Source organism: Amblyomma maculatum, chromosome 2 (assembly GCF_055883805.1).
Source record: "Amblyomma maculatum isolate TAMU_Amacu chromosome 2, ASM5588380v1, whole genome shotgun sequence".
In the NCBI taxonomy this organism is placed as follows: domain Eukaryota; kingdom Metazoa; phylum Arthropoda; class Arachnida; order Ixodida; family Ixodidae; genus Amblyomma; species Amblyomma maculatum.
This window is the reverse complement of record NC_139345.1, coordinates 62,333,107-62,356,921: the sequence shown is the minus strand read 5'-3', so window position 1 is coordinate 62,356,921 and position 23,815 is coordinate 62,333,107. Positions and strand designations below refer to the sequence as shown.

The following is a 23,815-nucleotide window of genomic DNA, read 5'->3' as shown; positions in this document are numbered from 1 at the left end:
GGAGCGCCATGGCCCTAATGTATATTTTGACGGTCGCACCGGACTTGTTCGTGATAATTGCGAGTGTTCGTCTTAAGTGGGGCCGTTATAAGCGGGCTCCTCCACTGTACCTGAATAAATTTTTGAGGGCAAGGCAAGCCCATGCATTCAAAATATTATGTCTGGAATTTCTCATAATTAATTTGGTTAATCAACATAGGTCTAATTGATAACAAAAAATCCAGTTCTATGCTATTTTTCAGCAAGAAAATTTAGAAAAAGAGCTTTGTCTTGCCCTGAGGAACCCATCTAGGAATCAGCATGACAAATTGCACAATGCCAGTGCCGTTCGCAATTTCTCCAGGCTTGATATAAAGGACCTACCTATTCGAACCAGTTTGATATGCTTCCGTAACTTGAGAACTAGCGTGCACAATTCTATGAAACTTGGTGGTTTTTCATTTGTTAATGTCATGAGCCTGTCTTGAAAATTTCATCATGATAACTTGAGAAACAAAAAAAGTTATTGTTCTCACAACCTTTGAGAGCCGTTTTCTCAATCACTTTTTTTGCACTGTGTGACTGCTAGGGAACGTCATAGCTCAAGAACTGCTTATTGGATTTTCATGAGGTTTTTTTTGTTATATACCTAAGTAAATTTCTGAGGGCAAGACAATTCGTTTTTTTTTTTTAAATATTTCATGTGTAATTAGGGGCAGTCAATTAAAATATCGTTAAGTCAGGTGTAAATTTGAACACTAAATTTGGGGCTGTACTACAATTTTTCAGGGAGAAAATTTGGAAAAAGGGAATTGTCTTGCCCTGGGGAAACTATCCAGGAATGACCATAACAAATTTCACACTGCTAGCACATTTTGCAAATTCTCCAGGCCCGCCCCTAGGGACCTATGTAAACTATCTTGATATACACCTCTAACTTGAGAACCGATGAGCCCAGCTCCATGAAACTTGGTAGTTCTTCAAATGTGTGTACTATGAGCATACCCTGAAAATTTCATTTGAATACCTCAAGAAATAATAAAGTTGGTGTTCAAGGGTAGCCTCCCCCCTTAAAGGAAAGAGGCTACCCTTGAACACTGTTTTTATTTCCTGCAATATTTGAATGAAATTTTCACTACGCACTACGCAGCAGGCAGAAGTGCCTGCTGGCAGCGCGGTTGCCATGCTGTTGCCCGTGCTCGAAAGCTTTCAGCTTAAAAGCAGCTGTATAACTTGCATACCGCCCCACCGCGATGCGGCACCAAGAACACGGTAGACAGTGGAACAAAGAAAGTAACAGAAACGGAACGAAGGAGCAATGACAACTTGATGCGGAGACACCTCGCAAAATGGCAACAACTACGAGCATCACGGGGGGGGGGGGGGGGAAGACGAGCATAACTGATGATGATGATCTACCCGAGCACGCTATCGCCGCCGGATAGCGTGTGCACACGAAGCCAGCTAGGCTCAGTAGCGCTCCAAAGATGGCACTTGTTACTACTAGCAGACTACTCTTGCAGTGGTAATATTGGTGGTTATGCGAGGGAAAAAAATTCAGATTTTTGACGCCCAATTTTGGGGGTGTGAACATTATGCAAGTAAATACGGTAGTTACCCCAGGACAAGACAATTCCCTTTTCCTAAATTTCATCGCTGAAAAATTTTAGCACAGCCCCAAACTTTGTGTTTTTAATCAGACCTGCATTAACCAAACTGTCATTGCTTGTCAATTCCAGACACAATATCTTGAAAAAATGAAATTGTCTTGCCCTCAGAAATTTATGGAGGTATGGAATAAAAGAAACCTCATGAGAACCTGATAAGTGGTTCCCGAGACACCGCAGTCCTATACAGCCACACTAAGCAAGGAAGTGATTCTTAGAAAACGGCCCTAGAAGATTGAGAGAACGCTAACTTTTTTGTTTGTGAAGATACCTCAATGAAATTTTTAGGGCAAGCTCAATAGCATGGACATTTGAATAACTGCACGCTGGTTCTCCTGTTACAGGAGTATATTATATGGGCCACATGGGTCCAGGCCTGTGGATTTTATTGGCATTGTGAAATTCATTGTGGTAATTACTGGATACATATTGCGGGGCAATACAAGGGGCTTTTCTTAAATTTCCTTGTTTTCTAAGTTCTGCTGTAACAGATGCTAGGATGCTGCAGGCGTCGATACAGTTGTCAGCGGCGCGCTTCGCTATGAGGGTGGCCTTCGCTTCCATGCACTGAACGCATGTCGCATCTCGAGGCTTCGTGAGCGACCACGCAACGTTAAACTCGTTACACGAAACCGTTCAGAGGGCATGACGAAAGATTGTAACAACGAGAGCAAAGAGCCGGAACAGACAAGCAGACGACGCGGAGAGGTAGCCGGCAGAGACCATCGCGTGAGCGGGCGCAGCAGCCAATAGTAGTCACCCGATTCCCCGTGTTCTCGCGGATAGCGGTCTTTGCCCAATCGCAGCCTTGAATTCGAGCGTGGGAAAATCTAAAGCCACTGCGAGACTCCCAATCAGAAGCAAGCCACGCCTTGAACGCCCCACTGCCACTAAGGGTGGCAAAAGAAAGTGAAAGAATTCCCAAACAAAACAAAGCCAAGGTGGCGGCGCTCATTTCGGCGGGAGAGGAATGGTGCACGCGAAGTTTGGGAATTTTCGGAACTTGCTCGCTGCTCTGCGTTGTTATATAATTTCCAGTATTTCTACGAAGAGTTGGGCAATAATAATTACAGAAAATATAGTTTATAAAATATAATACCGGAATATATAATCTTAAAAAAATCGACTGTTTTGCAATTTTTCGGTTTTCAAAGGTTGCGTCCCCCTTTAAAGAAAACATGCCGGAGATGAGATTTATTTGTCCCTGGCTTGGCAGGCAACACGACTGAGCGTGCACTGATCTAATTTTGCTTTAAAGCATTGCTTGTTATTACCATCTTTTTATATGAAAATACTTGAAGCAGTTGGCAGGCCATGATTTTTCAAGTGTTCGCTACCATTCACTTCTAAATTAGGCTCCATTATAGGCAATAAAAGAGTTCATTACTGCGTAATGCTGTTCAGGACCAGGAAAAGTGTTCGAATTATCAAATAGTCATGCAAAAACTATTGAAAATTCTTCGTATCGCAGTAACTTTATCTAATGAACACCTCTGGGATGGTTGCTTGCATTTGAGAGAAAACCAAAGTGGGAATGACATTTTTAGGGCCTCTGCTACCTTTTTTGCGGTGTGACACAGTAGCAGTGGTACATGCACAAAACGGCCCTGTCTAGTTTTGAAGACCTCAGTCAGCATAGTGAAACGAGCAGTACATTGAAGCTGCATGTGTCCAGCGCGCAGTTTCAGTGGTTTCAGTGTACCAGAAACATAGAACCAGTATCTGGATGTACAAGGCACACATATACATAGGCATTAGAATAATGTGATGCCATGTGAAAATAAAAATAAAAACAGCGATGCGCCATGCAGCGTACGAAACGGCGAGGTTGGCCAGTGTACGTACCTGATTGCTGCCGCAAGACAGTACGGAGTTAGAGAGAAGCTGAGGCGATGCAGCAGGGCTATATGTTCGAAATGGGGAACTTTAGATCATCGTCTCATTCCTGCCGTAGTGCCGACGAAGTGCGTGTGCACCGCTGTTTCATGCAATTCAGATTCAGGGATGCTTATTTTTGTGATTGTTGGCGTCGCAGGAGGTATCTCGATGCACTCCTCCATCTGAACTAACCAGAACTAGCCTGCTGTTGTCGAAAATAACGAGGATCTGATGACATAGGCTTATACCTCTGCCACCTGACAAATTTAATATCGTTTCTATCGAATGATATTCGTTCAAAATGACATTTCTTTGCTGCCACACGGAAAATATGACGTTCGATGAAAGCGACATTAGTTATCAAATGAGTTCTTCACACTCATTCGATCAACGAGTACGTGTTATCTCGACACCAGAGACTGTGTGAGAATACACACACACACAGAAGAAACTACAGAAGTGTCACAGGCATTATGATAGTACTACAGTCGAACCCGGATATATCGAATCGAAGGGGATCGCGAAATTGTTCGATATATCGATAATTTGATATACAGAAATCAGCTTGGGACGGCACTTACGATGCGAAAAAAACGATACTGTATTTGTCGCATAATCAACTCACTCGCATAATGAACCCATCGTCCACTTTTGCACTCGAGAATTTGGAAAAAAAAAAAACGTTAAGGCCAGCTCGCTCACATGCAAGCGATCAAGGGATCTCAGCGAGGAGCGGCAGCGACAGAGCAAAAAATTTACAACTTCTTGGAACTGCGTCCCTCTGCTGTACTAGCCACTGCCCGCCGAAGCTCAAAAAAAGGTTTCTGTGTCGCCGCTATCGCTTGCATGTTGCACTCCGTTTCGGTTGTCTCATCCACAGTTCATTTCTTGGCAGCATGCCAAGATGGCGGATAATGGCGTGTTTATCTTTTGATAGCTCCTGCTGGGGGGGGGTGGCGGGGAGCGAACTTGGCAGACTGCCCATGATGGCTTGATTGCACACGCCTGGTTCGATTTATCACGCTGGGCTTGGGGCAAGCGTAGTCTACTGCCACAAAATCATTGGAAAGCATGATTAAGTAGCTGCAAATGCTGTTTGAAGCGAAAAATGCTAAAAGCCGGGGTCATGATCGCAGCTGACCGCATGGTTTCGTTGATTCATACATGCAAGAATAAACGACAAGAATAAACGGCAAAAAAAAAAAAAACCGCTTCGTAATGCCATGTCTTACACTACGCCGCCACGTGTACAGCACAACAATAAGAACAAACGACTCGCAAAAAAAAAGAACTATAGATCTGCCGCTTCTTAACTTCCGCAGGCGCCATAGCCACGTTAGAGGGTTCGCAACACACGCTGGACAAAGTGTCCGACGTTTTGTCTGAAAATGGGCTGAGCTGGCTTGGCGCATGCGTAGCGCGTACTACTGCGAACGAAGGCCGGGAAAGAGGAAGGAGAGAGATAGCTCCACAAAAGAACGGGCACACCCTTGCGCTTCGCTCTATCGCGTTTTTCCCCTCTCGTTCCCACCGGTTCTCTCTGGTTTATTCTTGCACATGGCTTTGCAAACGTCACGTGCTGGCGCGCGGGAAACTATAACCGCAGATGCACGCGCCTTTGGGGAATGGGCGCGCCGCTGCCCTAGCCGAACTGTCCCCTCTCATTCCTTCCCTGCGTGGCCTGAAAACGTCATGCGCCAAACGGCCAAGGGTGATGCGACAGTCATTGGGGAAGGCACAATTTCTAGTGCGTGGTGCAGAGTTCGATATATCGAATGACTGGTGAAACTGATTTTGATATGACGCGGCTTTCCTATACTTTACATGGGATTTTCAAGGGGATATTCCGTGAGTTCGATATAACCAAAATTCAATATATCTGGGTTCGACTGTACTGTGTGTCTATAATTTCGTGGTTAGTCGTTAAATTATGTGAAACATGGCAAATAGTATCACGAAAAAAAATCTGCAACCCTCGCTACTAGCCATTGCACTCAGCGTGGGCGGCACTGGCTGGCCGCGCCTGTCCTATTTTATCGGCGCAAACACGGCAGATCCCTTTCGCTTCCGTCAGAAAAGCATGTTTTAATCTGTTGAGCTTGAATAATATGCACGTGAATAATGGAGTCTTAAAAGAAAAAAAAAAAAAATCTGATGAGGATTGTTGGTAAGTAAGCGGCAAATTTTTGCTCACAGTACCGTAGCAGTCGCAGCGCCATTGTGAGGCAGTTTATTCGATCTCGTGCTGTAGCTCCACTGCTAATGCGTCCCCGAAATTACACCTTCCGTTTACTGTGAGACAACTTATGACACAAGTGAAATGCAGCCCCACGAATAGGCAATAGACTTTTATTGCGAAAGCACTACTACTCTAGGTTTCGAGCCTTCAGCGTGGTGCTGCGCACCCATGTGATGCTGTGACGTCACACCCATGTAGCAACTCAAGCGGTCGGTGTAGTGCGGTCGCAGCCACGGCGCAGCGCGTGACGTCACGCCCTACGTGACACAAAAGCGAGAGATGGGCTGGCAGGAGCTGCCAACTTGGGTCTCTAGTACAATAGCACTGCTTATTTTACATGTTCCTCTTGGCATTTGGATTAGTGTGCAAAATGCACATTGTTGAAGTAACTACTGTGCTTTTCACACCAGGGTGCCGAAGCGCACACCTTCCCTACCCTTTCATCAACAAATGCCACCGACACAGCCGCTAACTTCATAATGGATAGATGTAATCAACCGGCTGGTTACGAGGCATGCAAGACAGGAATATGAATTTAAAGGCTGCTTCATTCACAGCGCAGTCATTTTTGCAACTGAAGGCGCACCAACATTCGTGTACCATCGTAGTTTCCATCATTTGCAAATGACATTAATCTGAGCAAGTGTCATTCGATGGGAACAACATTATTTTTCCCATGTGGCATTACATTGGTGTCTGTTGGGATCATGCTCCTTGTTCAAATTATCCAAATTTTCGATTTAATGGGGGTCGAAACAATAAAAGCATGTACAGCGCCTGTTAGGGGTTGTATTACTAAATATTTTTAGGTGTGTACCATAGTGCTTGGGCATGAAAATAAAATTTACTGCCACAGATGTTATCTGGTGAATTCAGCTGATGAAGTCAATTGTCACGTGGTGGTGACAATACAGAAGGCAGCAAATGAAGAGGCTGGCATTGCACCTAAATGAACTCTTTAGCCCAGCCGGTGTGGCGCACTGGTTAGGGCACTCGACTACTGTGCCCAAGGATGCAGGATCGTATCCCAGCCTCGCCGACCACTTTTTAATGGAGATGAAAAGCAAGACGTCTGTGCTGTGCGATGTCAGTGCATGTTAAAGGTCCCCTGAAATGGGTCACCAAGAAGGTTAAACAACGCCATAACACTGATAGATATTGAACCACCCATCATTCTCCCGCAAAAACTTCCGATCTAGCTTCTGCAACACCAGAGATATCTGCGATTAAAAATGACCCTTCCAATTTTCCCTCTCAACTCGTATGCCGTAGGTAGCCATAAAAAATAAAGAATACAAGCAAGTTCAAAGCTCCGCCCAGAAATACGTCACTTCGACGAACTTCCGGTTGCCGCGCGCTCGCTCGCTTGCTGGCGTACTCTCGTCAACCCGTCCTCGCTTGCTCACGCCTGAGGAGTTCGCCAGTTCGCGCAGCGATGGTTAGTGTAACCGCGAACCCGTGGTTAGCCCATGTTACACGGCGGACCAAACCATGGTTACACCACTAACCGCGGTTATCGCAAACCGAGCTTAGCGACCTCGGTTTGCGTCGTTAACCGAGGTTATAGCGGCGTCTGTTGACGGAGGCTACTCGCCGGCGCCCGAATGCGGGAAACATATGAGTGGGCCTGCTTCACAAAGTTATTCGTTTGCCCACTGTAGCACGTTTAAAGATCGATGTATAGAATATGGTGCCTCCTGACGTCTTCGATTACGGCCGACAGCGCAGCGGCTGCGTACTGAATTCTTGTCTTGCCTGCAGTATCGTTTGAACGGCTTGTTGCCTAGCAGAACATCAAAAAATGCGCGGCCTTAGCTTTGAAAGTACACGAGTTCGCAACGCTTGCTGCACGGGATGCCGCGAGCAGGCTGATGTACGTTACACAATTACCGCGGGAGTGGGGCGCGCGAGCGTGGCGAACGACTGCGCCGTGTGTGACTGTCCCTAGTCGTCTATAGGCCTGAATTGTTTCGCTTCGAAGCCGCGGCGGTCGACGCTTTGGATCTGATCAACGCTGTCATAAAATCGCCTACTTATGAAACTGCCTTATGTGAATCCTGCCGTAGTAAAATAATTATAGAACTAACTCAGGCGACACATCAATCGCAGAACTAGTACGAGCAGATCGGATGAGCCGAAATGCACCAGCGGCAGCTGGCTTGAGCAGAAACTTGCTTGTATCACGGCTATCGCTCTTGCCAGCAATTTGCTGCTGGTCAGCGATCCTCACGAGGGCTTCATACTTGATATTTGGCTCAGTATTCCAGATGTCAACAAATTTTAGCACGCTTTATTTCGGACATCGGTGCTAACGATCCACCATGTCGTTCGCGAACGGTATGCGGGAGGAGGGGCCACAACGACTGTGTTTACGGCGGTCGAGGAGGTGCTGCCATCGTGCGGTGCTTGACCGTGCTGTTCATGCCTCGTCGGACGACACTCCGGTAGTCCTGAAACCACGTTATATAAATAAGATATTTGTAAATGCAGCTTCGTTGCGCCAATCATTGCGTCGCTCCGGTTGTTGTACTTGATGGGCAATGGCCGCCTAACAGATAAGGGCGGCGAGCTGTGTAACAACTGCCCGCACATAGTTCGAGCAGCGCACGAGCATATGACTTTCGTAGCTACTGGAAGTGTGTCCGTGACGTCATTGCTGCAGTTGCCGCAGCGAATGGCAGCTTCTAGCAAGCCTTGCCAGTCAACACACCCGTGACGTCACAGTTTAAGGAAATAGTTCCATGCGACACTGCCAAGTGACAACCTCTCTGCCCGCGAATTAAAATAAACGTTGTTTTTAAATATGAATAATAAATCGCTGGCTTTGTTCCAAGGAGTTATACTTTGGGGGAATGCTCAAAAGGATTTGTTCTACACATTGAACACATTTATCAGTGGCTTCTTGGTGGCCATTTCAGGGGACCTTTAAAGAACCCCAGTTGGTTGAAATTTCCGAAATCCTCCACTACGGCGCCTCATAGCCTGAGTCGCTTTGGGAAGTTAAAACCCCACAAACCAAACCAAGCCAAATGAACTCTTTATTGGGCTGACTTGGGCCTGCAAAAAAAGCTCACCAATTTCGGGTGCTTCATGGTCATCAAACTATAAGTGCCCATTGTACTCTCCAGCACTACAAAGAAAGTGATAAAGCCATGTCTTGGCTACACTGTGCGTGAACTAAGAGCATTAGAAGCAAAGACCAGTTGTTGGCAGCAACAAATAAAGGTTACAATGGTTCGTGGCAATATACAGGCTTGCCTTTTTGCTAAACTGAAGTTCTTATCAATGCAAAGTTATTAATCACTTGTTCATTATGTTTGAGAAGGGGGCCTGACTTGGGCACATCCTTTTTCCTACCACGCTTTCTCTCTATCCCTCAACCTAAGGCACACCCTGGCGGCAAACAGGACAAGATGCATGGCAAAACGGGGCACACTGAGTCGCCACTTGGAAAGTACCAAGAAAAGTCTCCTTCCCAGCCTCCAAACAGGCCGTGGACAAGCCCACAGTCACAGCCTCCTGCTCCTAAGGTGCTGATCTCTTTTTTTTTTCTGCCCATTGCTAGGTATGTGCTGTCTGTCCTCGTAGCTGTCGCGAGCCTTTTCATGTGGATTACTACTGGCAGATTGCCTTGAATGCTGCTGCTAATGTTATACAGCCAAACATTGCTGCAGACATTTAGCATGGATGGGCGATCATTGTTCTAAGCCTGTTCTAAGGTAGTATTCTACATTTCTAAGCCTGTGTTAATGCTTTTTGCAGCCAGCACCAGCGCATCCCAAAGCTGACATGGGGCTGAGTAAATGCCAGCCAGGACCGGCTACATTGCCACTTGGAGAGCCTGTTGAAGTAAGTGCAGTGGCACAATACCTTCGTGAATGTTACAGCTGAACCTCATTGATTCGAAGTCATTGGAACAGAGAAAAATGTTCGAATTATCCGGGTTTCTGAAATTTACTGAACACCAAAAAAAATCTGGCCCAGTTAATAAATTTCGTTGCGAAAACATGCTGGGCATCCTTCTATCCATAAGCACGTGGTCAGCTGCAATCATGATGCTGGCTTTTTAGCGTCTGACTCAAAAAAGTTGTTTGCCACTATCGTGACAGTGTACGGCGCCCTTGCCCCAATCGCATTATACTAAAGTTGCGCAGGCTTGCGCAATCTCCTCTCATTCCGCTTGCACTGTGCCAAGTACGCTACCCCTTCCCTGCAAGCACCCACCACTAATGCCAAAAGATAAACACCCTGTGATATTACCGCTGAGCATCATCTTGGGGCCGTGCCAAGAAATGCGCTGTGGACCGCGAATTCTCAGTGGCCTAAGTGTGGGGTAGGTCCATTGTGCAAGTGAATTCATTATGTGAGTAGATACAGTGATTAGGGTGCCGTTACCCCTCTCTGCCATGCTGCGCCATTAAAATAAACGGCGTAGACTAGTGTTGCGCGCTGGCAGGACACATTGCAGTGAAGCATGTCTCCACTTCTGCAGGGGCGTGCTTTGGCAGTCTGCAAGCCTTACCCTAGAGTGGTTTTCTGTGCTGGAGGCTCTAGGGTTGGAGCGCTACGGCATAACGAATTCCAGCATCGCTTTGCGGCAGCATTTCGCAGCTTCAAGCTGCCATCGTTTCTTCGGTTTGCGGTGAAATTAGCATCCAGCAAAGCACTGAAAACCTTTGAATTAACAGGGCTGGCGTGGGCTCTGAATTGCAAGTTAAATTTATGTTAGAAGTCATGGGAGCGCAAAAGTTCTTTGAATACAGGATTTCATATTGAGTTTGAATTATCGAGGCTTTACTGTACATTGTCATTTTAACGTGGGCCATTGCCTTCTCATTATCAATGACTTTCTCAGTAAACATGATCTTGTGTGCCCTTTGTGAAAACCCTTTTATATATAAAAAGAATAAGAGAACACTCCCATTGGTCCCAGCAGCCGAATCAATCCTAGTGCTCCTAGGGAGTGGTGAGAGCAACTGGCCACACTTCCTGTTTTGGCTTTACTGGCATAAATTGGGATTGTTTGCATGCCATTCATTTTTTTTTACCACATCTAGCTACAGTGGAAGCAGTTGACCCACACTTATCTCTGCTTCATGGGCGTAAGTTTCGAATTGCTCACGCTTACCTATGTTTGGCTGTGGCTGAAGGTGGGCACAATACACTCGTTTGCTTATGATAGGGTACCTATGATAGAGGCAGGAGAGTTCACAAAACACCAGGAGTCCTTTATATTTGACATACTTGTCTTGTATTTAGATCAGGTGGTTATTAAACATTCAGTATAAGGAGAGATTGAGTGTGGAAGATAGGTCAAGGTAAAGAATCGGCCCATAAAGTCACAAAATGAGGGATGTCAAGATACAGAAATGCTTGATGCAGAATAACTGCATTTACAGAATGGTAATGCTATACCTATGCAAGGACACGCTGCCCTTACCCATTAGCAAACAATACGTACGTGATCCAACTACTCTATAAAAGCTAACTGCTAACTGGACGTGTCTCGCTGTTTTCTTCATTCCAAACCTTTTGCACCGTTGCCGTAGTAATAGGGGCTTCCGTATACTGAAATTCTTGAATATGAGTATGGAGAAAAAATGCCTTGGAATAATGTATCAAATATTGAACCCGTTGTGTTTAGGTGGCCTTCTCCTTTGGCAACAGCCTGTCCGAGTTCTTCCTGCAGAGCTTCAGCCAGATGCCGCAGTTGGAAGCACTGCAATCCGAACTGCAGGCATCATGTGCAAAGAGCACTGGGGCCCACTTGCCTACCAAGGGAGAAATTTGTGCCGCCCTGTTCAAGGAGGATGGCCAGTGGTATCGTGCAAAGGTCAATTCAGTGGTGAGTTGTTTCAGCCCCGCCCCGAGTGCTCTCTTCACACGCACTGCATTTGAATTGTCATGTGCGTGTGAACAAACCTGAACATTTTTCAACTCTTTACTGAACCCACTGCATCCGTGGTGCAGTTTTTCTCATTGTGTACGTTGACATGTTTTCATAGAAAGCAGACTGCACATGAATGCATAATGGGAAAGTTTCTACAATAGGTTGAAAAAGCTCAAAATACACAGTATTCTAAGCACACAGTTTGAAAACGGTGCTTTTGTTGAAAGTGCTTGGATATTGGACAAATTGGAGAAAGCAGTATGGTTACTTCAATAGCTGGGGAAAGAACAACGAAGAAGAATGTTAAAAGCAGTATTATTTACACTGACCCCCATGACACGCCATTTCCACTCGAATAACCATCGGAATTTTCACTGCATGTATCCGTACCAGATGTGCCCACAAGTGATGCGGCACTGCCGTTGTGGGGAGCATCGGTTTTGCATGAAAACTTGCTTTGGTTAGAGTAAGGCATTTTGAAAAGTAATGTGTGCCATTATTAGCAGAGACTATATGGCTGTCAGCGAAACCTCGTCACGCATATTCCTGAGAAGGAATGGCAACAAACAATGCAGTAACCCCCCCCAAAGTAAGAGGAGACACCCCTCTTAAAACTTTTTCCTTTATTTATGGGTGGATCTCATTGAAACTTGCACCGTTAATACATTTTCGCATGCTCATCTCAATTATTTTATTAGTTTTGTTGTAGATGAAATAGTTTTCAAAATATTACCTAATTCATGTTCTTCATTTGGAGGTGAGTTAATTACTAAACACTTTGTGTTATGATGAGAATAGACCTGCCAGAGTGATTTAAAAGGATCATACAGTGCCGCTAACCATGAATTAACATGCTAGAAGAGTTTGACCTAAAGTTACACTAAGTCAAACTTTTCTGACTAAAAGCCCAGTTGGCGCATAAAATTGATAACTTTGTAAATTTATTTATTTATTGAATACTCAAAGGCCCCATTTAAGAGGTAATACATGAGGGGTGGACTTGGAGTATGGCAGTTCCAATAAAAAATGTATTTCGATGGCAGCCTTGAAATGATGAATGTTGGTTAGTGAGGCGATGTGGTCGGGAAGGTAAATGAATGTTTCCGCATAATAACTGTACATATTTTAGTCCTGTTGCACTGTCCAAGGGTTTTTCTTTCTAACTGCATAGTTTAAGAGATATCTCTCCTCCAAAAGTGCAGCACCCTCAAAATGGCAGTTTTGAGAAAACGAGGAAAAACATTTCACAGTATGTAGATGTAAATTATGTCAATGATTCATATGTCAGCAAGATCAGAAACAGGCTGAAAGTGATCTAAAGCAAAAATTAATGGCCTATGCCAATTTGAGCCGAAGTTATGCAATAGGAAATGTTTGAAAGAAAAGGTCCATTTGGGTACCCAAGGCAAGATAACCTTTTCAGTTAACTTTCCTTTGTGGTCGCTGCATTTACCTTGGTTTCATGAGACTGGCAGGATTCCCTTTCTAAATAAAAATTATAGCAAGAACAAGTACGGAGATATTAATCTCCTCCAAAATTGCAGCACCCTCAAAAATGCTGTTTTAAGAAAGCAAGGAAAAACATTTCAGAACATATAGATTTAAATTATGACAAGGTCTGTCATATCAATATGATCAAAAATGGTTGGAAAGTAAATTAAGGCAGAAATTAATTTTTTATACCGATTTGAGTCAGTTACACCATAAGAAAATAAAAACTCAAACTGTTCATTTTGATGCCAAGACAACTTTTTCAGTAAATTTTTTCGTATGGTTATTACGTTTACCTTGGTGTCAGATACATGAGGTTAGCTTTCTAGCAAAAGAAAACTGTAGCAAGAGCAGGGCCAGAAATATTGATCTGGTGACTGTGTCCAAAATTTAATTTTGAGAAATCTGCGAAAAACGTTTTGGGCATATTTTTGAATTAGCAAGGCTCAGCAACTCGATAAAATGAGTTATGACTGGTTTTTGGTGTGAATGCACCGTTTTCCATCGAGATAATTGCCCCTGCATCTCAGAAGCAAATTTATTTCTACAGTTTGCCATTCCGCATACCACGCGTGGCGCCGTTTCGTGACTGCCGCCGCCGCCGCGCCACTAACTTTTCCGAGTGTTCGATCTTTCGCGTCCATGAAAACTGCTTAGGTATCACTTTTTCATCTGCATCATTATGATTATGATGCTCGTACGCTGCAGGAATCTCCTCGAGGAATTCGTTTGCTCTCCTGTCTGTCCATCGGCTACGCCCTTATCTGCCCATCGCGGAGCGTCGGCGCTTCGTCGCTGCTTGCTGATAACATGATGCCGCGTCACCGGCACGGCTCTTTTCTCTACCTTTCTTCGGTTTTTAGGCTAGTATTACACTCGAACCTTAATTTTCCCCGTTTTACGCCGTGGTCGTGACAACGCCGCTAAACCAGCTACGCCTAACTATGCGACCTTGTCAAAATGGTGTCAAGCCGCAAGCAGTCGACGCCGGCACCCAACCAAAAGTGGTCGTTTGGGTCACATGCTCTAGGAGCCCAATAACAGCGCATTTTGCGCAAATTTGTCCCTTTGTTTTCCGCTTCGAGTGTTTGCTCACGGAAGCTGATTGTGGCATGGGAATAGCCTGAATTGCGATCTTTCGAACAAGACCAAAATGATGCCGGTGGAGCGCTTATTTTTCGCTCTGCGGCCGATCAAAACTCAGTGCGATTTGACCTCAATTTAAAGGGGCAAACGTTCAGATTCGCAACATTGGAGCGCTGTAACGTGCGAAATAGTCAGTATTTTTCAACCTAAATTTGCAGATACCGTATTTACTCGAATCTAACGCGCCCTCGATTGTAACGCGCACCCGTTTTTCGTGACCCCCACCCCCGAAAAAAAAAAAAAGCTCCGATTGTAACGCGCACCCGTTCTCCGCGAAAAAGAGTACCGCGCACCTAACGCTTTCATACAGCAATACAACTTTGTCTCGTTTGGAAAAGCAAAGATTTAATCTCGGTGCACTAAAAAACACACACACAAAAGGAAACGGCTTATCTTGCCAAGATTGTCACTATGCCGGCACAAGGTTCACTCGTCGTCGCTGTCAGACAACTCCTTGTCACTGCTGACGGACCAAAGCATCTCATCCTCGGTGCCGTCCATGGCATTCGATATGCCACATTTTTTAAAGGCCTTGATGACCATGGCAGACGGTATCGTGCACCACGCATCTTTCGCCCATCCAGTGAACTCTTGCAGCGAGGCACGCTTCATTCTGTTGCTGGGAGTGAATTCATGGCAGCCACTCACAAGCCATTCGGTGTACAGCGCCCGAATCCTATCTTTCACTGGCTTGTTCAAGCAAACATCGAGCGGCTGGAGCTGCGATGTCATGCCACCTGGTATCACGACAAGGTCGGTGTTGCACGCAGCGAGCTTGTCCTTGATGCGTTGGTCGAGATGGCACTTGAAAGCGTCGAGCACAAGCATCGCACGCAGGCTCAAACTGCCGCCGGGTCTCTTGCGCCAGACGTTATCGATCCAGTCGGCGACCAAGTCCGTTGTCATCCAACCTTTTTCACGGGTGCGCACAATCACGCCACTCGGAAACACGATTCCTTTCGGGAGCGTCTTGCGCCTGAATATGAGATACGGGGGCAGCTTGTGTCCATCCGCGGTGCAACAAAGCATTGCGGTGACGCGTTTTTTCGTGGCCGGAAGACAACACGCGCACTTGCTTCGCCCCCTTCTTTTCAACGGTTGTGGTGGCAGGCATGTCAAAGTACAGCGGTGTCTGATCGGCATTTCTAATCTGGCCGAGGTGGTAGCCGTACTTGCGGCGCAAACTTAGAACGAACCGCTGAAAACTGTGCAGCTTTTCTTCGTACTCTTCAGGCAACTTCTGGCATATCCCTGTCCGCCTTCGAAGAGAAAAGCCTTTTCTCTTCATAAAATTAGACAGCCAGCACCTGCTCGCTTTAAAGTCGCTCCGCGTTAGCCCTGTTTGTAGGGCTAGCTGCATCGCCCGGACTTTGAGCAGGTCCGTCGTCACTGGCCGCTGCGCCGCTAGCTGCTCTAGAACATAGCGCCGCTAGCTGCTCTAGAACATATTCTGCGAGCCGCTCTTCTATTTCGGTGAACCGGCCCTGCTTCGGTCCACTGAAACCTTTTCGTGTAGCCTTGCTGCCGAAAATCTTTTCCTTCTGCTTGCGCCAGTCCCGCACGCATGTTTCCGGAACTCCGAATGCGCGTGATGCGGCCCGATTTCCGTCCGTCTCTGCACACACGATGACTTTCCGTTTAAATGCGGCATCATGATGAACTCGACGAATCTTCGGCACGTCCATACTGGTCGGTCAATCGCAGAAAACGGGTAGGCTAACCAAAGCACATGTACCAGAGCACACGAAGGACGCTACTGCAGCTAGGCATAGACAGCTAGACCAGCTAGTAGGCTCGAAGTGCATACCAGGCGGCCATTTTGAAATGCCGATGGCGATATGATATCGGAGATTTAGGGTCGTACTCGATTCTAGCGCGCACCCAATTTTTGGACACAATATATCGGAAAAAAGGTGCGCGTTAGATTCGAGTAAATACGGTAGTTGCGGAAACGTCTCGGGACGGCGAAAATAAAGAAATAAAAAAAAAAAACGATTTTTAGACCGATTTGCGGCCGGAAAGAGCTGTGTCCCCCCTTAAGGGGGGAGGCTACCCTTGAACACCAACTTTTTTATTTCTTGAGGTATTTGAATGAAATTTTCAGGGTATGCTCATAGTACGCACATTTGAAGAACTACCAAGTTTCATGGAGCTGGGCTCATCTGTTCCCAAGTTAGAGGAGTATATCAAGATAGTTTACATAGGTCCCTAGAGGCGGGCCTGGAGAATTTGCAAAATGTGCTAGCAGTGTGAAATTTGTTATGGTCATTCCTGGATAGTTTCCCCAGGGCAAGACAATTCCCTTTTTCCAAATTTCCTCTCTGAAAAATTTTAGTACAGCCCCAAATTTAGTGTTCAAATTTACACCTGACTTAAGGATATTTTAATTGACTGCCCCTAATTACACATGAAATATTTTAAAAAAAAAACGAATTGTCTTGCCCTCAGAATTTTACTTAGGTATATAACAAAAAAAACCTCATGAAAATCCAATAAGCGATTCTGAAGCTATGACTTTCCCTAGCAGCCACACCGTGCAAAAATTTAATTCTGAGAAAATGGCTTTCAAAGGTTGAGAGAACAATAACTTTTTGTTTCTCAAGTTATCATGTTGAACTTTTCAAGACAGGCTCATGACATTAACAAATGAAAAACCACCAAGTTTCATAGAATTGTGCACGCTAGTTCTCAAGTTACAGAAGCATATCAAACTGGTTCGAATAGATCCTTTATATCAAGCCTGGAGAAATTGTGAAAGACACTGGCATTGTGCAATTTGTCATGCTGATTCCTAGATAGGTTCCTCAGGGCAAGACAAAGCCCTTTTTCTAAATTTTCTTGCTGAAAAATAGCATAGAATTGGATTTTTTGTTATCAATTAGACCTATGTTTATTAACCAAATTAATTATGACAAATTCCAGACATAATACCAAATTAATTATGATAAATTCCAGACATAATATTTTGAGTACACGGGCTTGCCTCGCCCTCAAAAATTTATTCAGGTACAGTCGAGCCCACTTATAACGGCCCCACTTAAGACGAACACTCGCAATTATCACGAATAAGTCCGGTGTGGCCGTCAAAATATACATTAGGGCTATGGCGCTCCGTCGATCTCGGCTACAGCGAACATCTGTGCGACTAGCCGATCGGCTACAGCGAACGCCTTGGTGCCGCGGACCACTTTCCACATGCTGAGATCCGTCGATCCTGTGCTCTGCAAGCCGCGACAATCTGCATTCCCGATTCCCCCGCAGCGTTTCGCCCTAGCATGATGGGCGGCGCAGACGCAGCAAGCGGTTTCCCGGTTTATCTATCGCGGCATCTCGCCGGAGGAACGAGGAGCGGCCCAAACGCGACAAGCGACTTCCCGGGTTATCTTCCGCGACATAAGCGCCGAAACGAAAAAAAAAAAAAAGCTAGCCAAGTCTGCACTGAATGCGTGTCGCACCTCGAGGCATCGTGAGCGACCACGCAACGTTCAGAGGGCATGATGAGAGATCGTAAATCCGGCGATCACAAAAATGGCGAAAGGTGAACAGAACGTACGAAGTACAAAGACAGCCAACAACGACAGCAAGCAAAGAGCCGTAGCAGACGACGCGGGGAGGCGGAGACCGATGCGTGAGCGGCCGTAGCAGCCAATAGTAGTCGCCTGATCCCCCGCGTTCTCGCGGAGCGCGCGCTTTGCCCAATCACAGCCTTGAATTCGAGCGCGGGAAACTTGAAAGCCGCCACGAGGCTCTCAATCGGTAGCAAGCCACGCCTCGACCGCGCCGCCGTCGCCGCCGCCGAGGGTGGCAGAAGAAAGCGCAAGAATTCGTGAACAAAACAAGACCAAGATGGCGGCGCTCAGTTCGGCAGGAGAGGAATGGTGCGCGCGAAGTTTGGGAATTTTCGGCGCTTGCTCGCTGCTCCGCGGCTGCCGCCACTTGTTAAATAATTAATTTTGAGTATTTCTACGGCGAGTTGGGCATTGATAATTACAGAAATGGTAGTTTATAAGTCATACTACCGGAATATATAATCTTCCAAAAATCGACTTTTTCGCGATTTTTCGGTTTTCAATGGTCGCGTCCCCCCTTAATGTTGTGAAAAAAGGGTCCAAGGCGTGGTGTACCAAATCCTGGCCTTGAGCGTCAGGCGTCATACCTTGTGAAGCGTGGTCTCCAAGCTCTGCAATGCATGCAAGGCATTGACGGAGCCATTGTGCTGGAGACCAAGTCAAACACTCGCAGAATGCTGCTTGAGCCATGGGACATTTAACAGACATAGGGAACCTTTCTCTTTTATCGTACGCTCACAATATACGTTTAGTGAATTGATGGCTGAAGTATATTGAAAGCCAAGCTGCCGCTCCGCCGCACCCATACCCATACCTTCATGAGAAAACCATGTTCTGAAATGTGCTTTCTTTTATGAGCCCTCATCGTTTTCATTTCTAATTTAATTTGCATCCCCAAACAAGACAGGACTATGTAAAATGACAAGGCAGCTACTTGTGCAAAATCACAAGGCCCTATATAAACAACTTCAATGATTGCTTGCTTGGACGCATCGAAGGAAACCTTGCTCTGTGCACTTCATACCTGTATGCACCCATACTAAGCTGAGCGGTACACGCCTTATCTTCTGATAATGCTCCCGTAGGGGTTCCACGAACATAACAGGCACGTGGTGTGCTGGAAATGATCTCTCAAAGTCGTCACATCCTAGCTGCGACACAACAGTGGGCTCTTGTTAATCATCTGCTCGTTCGCAAAGATCATCAGTGCGTGCTGCCAATGAGTTGTCTGATGTTTTGCACAGAAGCCGTTGCGCAATGCTTTTGTGAAAAAAAAAAAAGAGAGAAAAGAACGTGACATGCAAATACAACCATGCGCCGATACTTTTTGCCCATCCCATCGAGAGATTCCACTTAGTGAACAGATTGAAATCAACGCTAAACGCAACGGTTCACATACAAATGAGGCCTGAATAGTCAAAGTAATGCAACTACGAAGTACAAGCCTTGCCTCTCTTTTCTTCCTTTAATAAACGCGGTTCTAGGGAATGGTGACTGGCACGACTTTATTGTGCGAGAAAATAGAATGAACTGAGTCATGGTTCAGCCATGCTTTTTTTACAAACCCCTATAGAAATCGCATTAGGAACAAACATAGTTATACAGTGCCCCCGCAGGGGGCACCTGTTAAAGCAGGTGTTTGTGTGTTTTGTGCGACACCACGGACCCCGAGCACCCACGCTTAGCCGTGCGTGGCATCGTCGTGTCTGGGGAAAAGGGGATCCTGGTGGTTGAGGCGATGCCGAGTGTTTGGACCTTTAAGGCCCCTCGGCGGAGGCAACACACCACTTTGGCCCACGCTTCCCATAGACGGCACCTCCGGGCTGACCCACCCGGGGGAAATCGGCAGTCGCCTTTTCCTGTCCTCCTCTCCATCTTTCACTTTCCTGTCATCTATCCTACAACTCTCCTGTCCTCTACTCTCTTCTTGGTTTTTTCCTTACTTCCCGGCGGCGAGGGTTAACCTTGTGTGGCTGACTACCCTGAGTTGAGCCATATTAGGTTATAGTTAAGGTATACAGCTGGCGTGGGCAGGGCTTTTTTTAGGCACCTGTCCCGTCCCCTTGTTGGACTCCATGGTGGGTGGCTGGTACCATAACCGAACAATAAAATAAATTTTATGGCTTCTTCCCTTTCCGCAACTGATCGCCCTCCCGCCAAGAGAGGGCGCACCGATGTGACGAACAAGTTTTTCACTAAAAATGTAAACAGCTTCCCCCGCTTTCATGTCATTCACTCTGAACAAGCAGAAAAAACTGCCCGTCAAGTCTCACCGTTCCTTGTGACAAAGACTCTCACAGACACAATAGGTCCAGGCTACAAAGTCAAAAAGCTACCAAATGGTGACCTCCTCTTAGAAGTGCTGTACAACCACCAGTGCGAAAAGCTAGCAGCTGTTACATCATTCGGTGATGTCCCTGTCACAATCTCACCACACCGCTCACTCAATACAGTTCGTGGGGTCATTTCAGATAATGACCTCAAGTTTCTGACCGAAGAAGAATTGCTCGAAGGACTCAAGGACCAAAATGTCATCAACGTTTACCGAATCAAGATCAGGCGAGACAACAAAGAGATTCAAACTAAGCACATCGTCTTGACATTTGCGCTGAGCACCCTTCCAGACTCCGTTGAAGTAGGATACACAAAGCTGCAACTCAGACTGTACATACCTAACCCACGTCGCTGTTATAACTGCCAGAGATATGGCCACAGCTCCCAGAGCTGCCGAGGCCGACTCACCTGCGCAAAATGTGCTTCAAATGAACATGCCACTGACAACTGCCAAACTGAACCAAACCTTTGCGTAAACTGTGAGGGCAACCACCCAGCATACTCAAGATCCTGCCCAACATGGAAGAAAGAAAAAGAAATTGTAACCTTAAAAGTCACTGAGAACATTACATTCGGAGAGGCGAGAAAGCGGCTTTCATTGGTCCAAAGCCCAACTTACTCCGTTGTGACGCAACAGGGCGCAGCGTCACAGCGTGCTTCAGCACCCGCCCAGGTCACGGGTAGTGACCCTGGTGTGGAGCCATCCGCGCCCACGGTGGCTGCAGCTGGCGCTGCTCCACCACCCTCAAAGCAGGCTTCGCGACCTTCCAGGTCTGCGGGGCCCAAGGCCTCTTCTCACACGGGGAGGCCTACTTCAAGCGTTCCGGTGTGTTGTCCGCGGTCATCCAGCGTGTCTGAAGACGCGATGGACACGACAACACAGGGTAGTCCTGTGCCGTCAAGACGGCGGGACTCCTTAGAGCGTGCAAAAAAGGACAAGCCCCGAATCACGGGGCCAAAAACAACGTAGTCTCTATTTTACTCATATAGCTTAAGATGGCTTTTGTAATAAACTGGAATTGCAGGGGACTGCTTAATAACTTAAGTGACATAAAAGACATTTTAGCAACATATTCACCTGTGGCCTTATGTCTGCAGGAAACAAACCTGAGTCCTCTACATGTGAATATTCTTAAAAAATACAAAGTCTTCCGCCGTGATCGAGAGCAGGCATGCAGGCTCTCGGGCGGTGTTGCCATCATAGTTAAAAACAATATTGCAGCTCGTGAACATAGGCTCAAAACTCGGCTAGAAGCAGTAGCTGCCACTCTTATCACGTATAAAGCAATCACAATTTGCAGTATTTATATAGAGCCACACTTAAAAATAACACTCCATGATATCGAAGACCTTTTCAGCCAACTGCCAGATCCATGCGTAGTAGTTGGCGATTTTAACGCCCACTCTTCTTTCTGGGGCAGTGAAAAAACTGACACGAGGGGCCAAATTTTAGAAGACTTTATTCTGTGCAATAATATCTGCTTACTTAACACCGGAAAACCCACTTACTGCTCCCCGAGCTCCGGTAAAATGAGTTTTATTGATTTATCTTTCTGCTCATCATCGGTTCTTAGCGATTTTAAATGGGATGTCTTAGATAATCCGCATGGAAGTGATCACCTACCTACAACAATCAGTCTAACATCATCACCATCTATAATTCAAACCAAACCAAGATGTTGGAAGCTGCATTTAGCAGACTGGAAGCTTTTTAAAGAGAAAGCCGACTTGAGAAAACTATTTGCCGAAGATTTTAATGTCGACGAGTTAAATGAAAGATTTGCCTCTTGTATTTTAGCCGCCGCACGCCAAGCCATCCCTCAATCATCTGGAGTTGTGAGACAGAACTGTAAAGTGTGGTGGACAAAAGACTGCAGGGAGGCAAAGAAAAAACAAAATAAGGCGTGGAGTATATTTCGCAGGTACCCCACACAAGAAAATCTCCTAATTTTCAAAAAGGCTAGAGCTAAAGCCCGCTATGTGTGTCGTACTGCTGAAAAAGCTTCATGGCAGCATTACATCTCTTCTATAAACAGTCATATAACATCCAAGGATATGTGGGCACAAGTAAATAAATTAAATGGCAAGTACTCCCCGTTTACAGTTCCTCTCCTTACAGACCCAAATACCCAGACAAGCATTCAAGAGCAAGCGGACATTTTAGGTGAACATTTTTTCATGGTATCTAGCTCATCACATTATTCAGAATCATTTTTAAAGTATAAAAGCCAAGCAGAAAGACAGAAATTACCTACTACTGGCAGCGTTCACGAATCATACAACAGTCCCCTTACACTACAAGAAATAAACACAGTTCTCTCTTCCGGCAAACGTACAGCACCAGGCCCAGATGAAATACACTATCAAATGCTAGCCCATCTTTCTGAATCCTCAGTTGAAGCACTCTTAAAATTTTTTAACAAGGTATGGATGTCAGGAGAAATACCGCAGGCCTGGAAGAAAGCCATTATTGTTCCGTTACTGAAACATGGAAAGCCACCAACATCCCCAAGCAGTTATAGGCCCATAGCACTAACGAGTTGTATCGCTAAATCGTTTGAAAGTGTTCTAAATATCAGGCTCATGTTTACACTTAAATCTCGCAAACTTCTCGACACCCGCCAATGTGGATTTAGAAAAGGATGTTCGACAACTGATCATCTTGTGCGCTTGGAAAATACGGTACGAGAAGCATTTATACGCAGACAACACTGCCTTGCCGTATTTTTTGATTTAGAAAAAGCTTATGACACGACGTGGAGGTATGGAATCCTACGTGACCTGGGAGACCTTGGCATCCGCGGCAGAATGTTAAAATGCTTGAAAGAGTTTTTGTCCGACCGTTCTTTCCAAGTTCGTCTCGGTGCTACTCTGTCAAAACGTTTCACTCAGGAGAATGGTGTCCCTCAGGGGTGCATCTTGAGTACCACGCTGTTTATAGTAAAAATGAACTCCATAGTAAAAATAATCCCAACGACCATCATGCATTCAGTCTATGTCGATGACCTACAAATAGCATGTACATCCTCTAATGTATCAACGTGTGAGAGACAAATTCAATTAACAGTGAATAAACTAGCGACATGGGCAGATAGAAATGGTTTCAGGTTCTCTGCACAGAAATCAATAGCCGTTTTATTCTCACTTAGACGAGGTTTGCAAGTGGACCCTACAGTTTACCTCAATGACATTGCTCTCCCAGTAAAACACGAACATAATTTTCTAGGCATTACTTTCGACAGAAAGCTTACTTTCCTCCCCCACATAAACACCCTTAAAAAGAAAGCCTCCCAATCTTTAAATATACTCAAAGTGCTGTCACGTAAACGCTGGGGAGCCGACAGGACATGCCTTCTGCAGATTTATCGTTCAGTTGTACGTTCGAGCTTGGACTACGGTTGCATAGTCTACGGTTCCGCAAGACCCTCATACCTAAAACGACTAGACCCAGTCCACAACCTAGGTCTGCGTCTTTCGACCGGGGCATACAGGACGTCGCCTGTGCGAAGTCTGTATGTAGAAACGAACGAACCATCTCTTGAGGACAGAAGAACCATGCTAGCTTGTTCATACATTCTTAAGATCCGTTCGCTACCAACACACCTCTGCTACCCCATAGTAA

The 23,815-nt window shown here is 45.8% G+C and overlaps 1 protein-coding gene across 3 annotated transcripts in view; it reads left to right on the top strand.

The window, feature by feature from the left end:
- LOC146198807 (tudor domain-containing protein 1-like) overlaps positions 1-23,815 on the top strand; it is an 81,506-nt gene that overhangs the window by 21,470 nt on the left and 36,221 nt on the right. For all 3 annotated transcript variants that reach the window (XM_084594294.1, XM_084594293.1, XM_084594292.1), the window contains 3 exons: positions 9,150-9,293; positions 9,526-9,612; positions 11,408-11,608. In XM_084594294.1, coding sequence (XP_084450420.1) covers positions 9,150-9,293; positions 9,526-9,612; positions 11,408-11,608 — 432 coding nt within the window. The remainder of the gene's footprint in view (positions 1-9,149; positions 9,294-9,525; positions 9,613-11,407; positions 11,609-23,815) is intronic.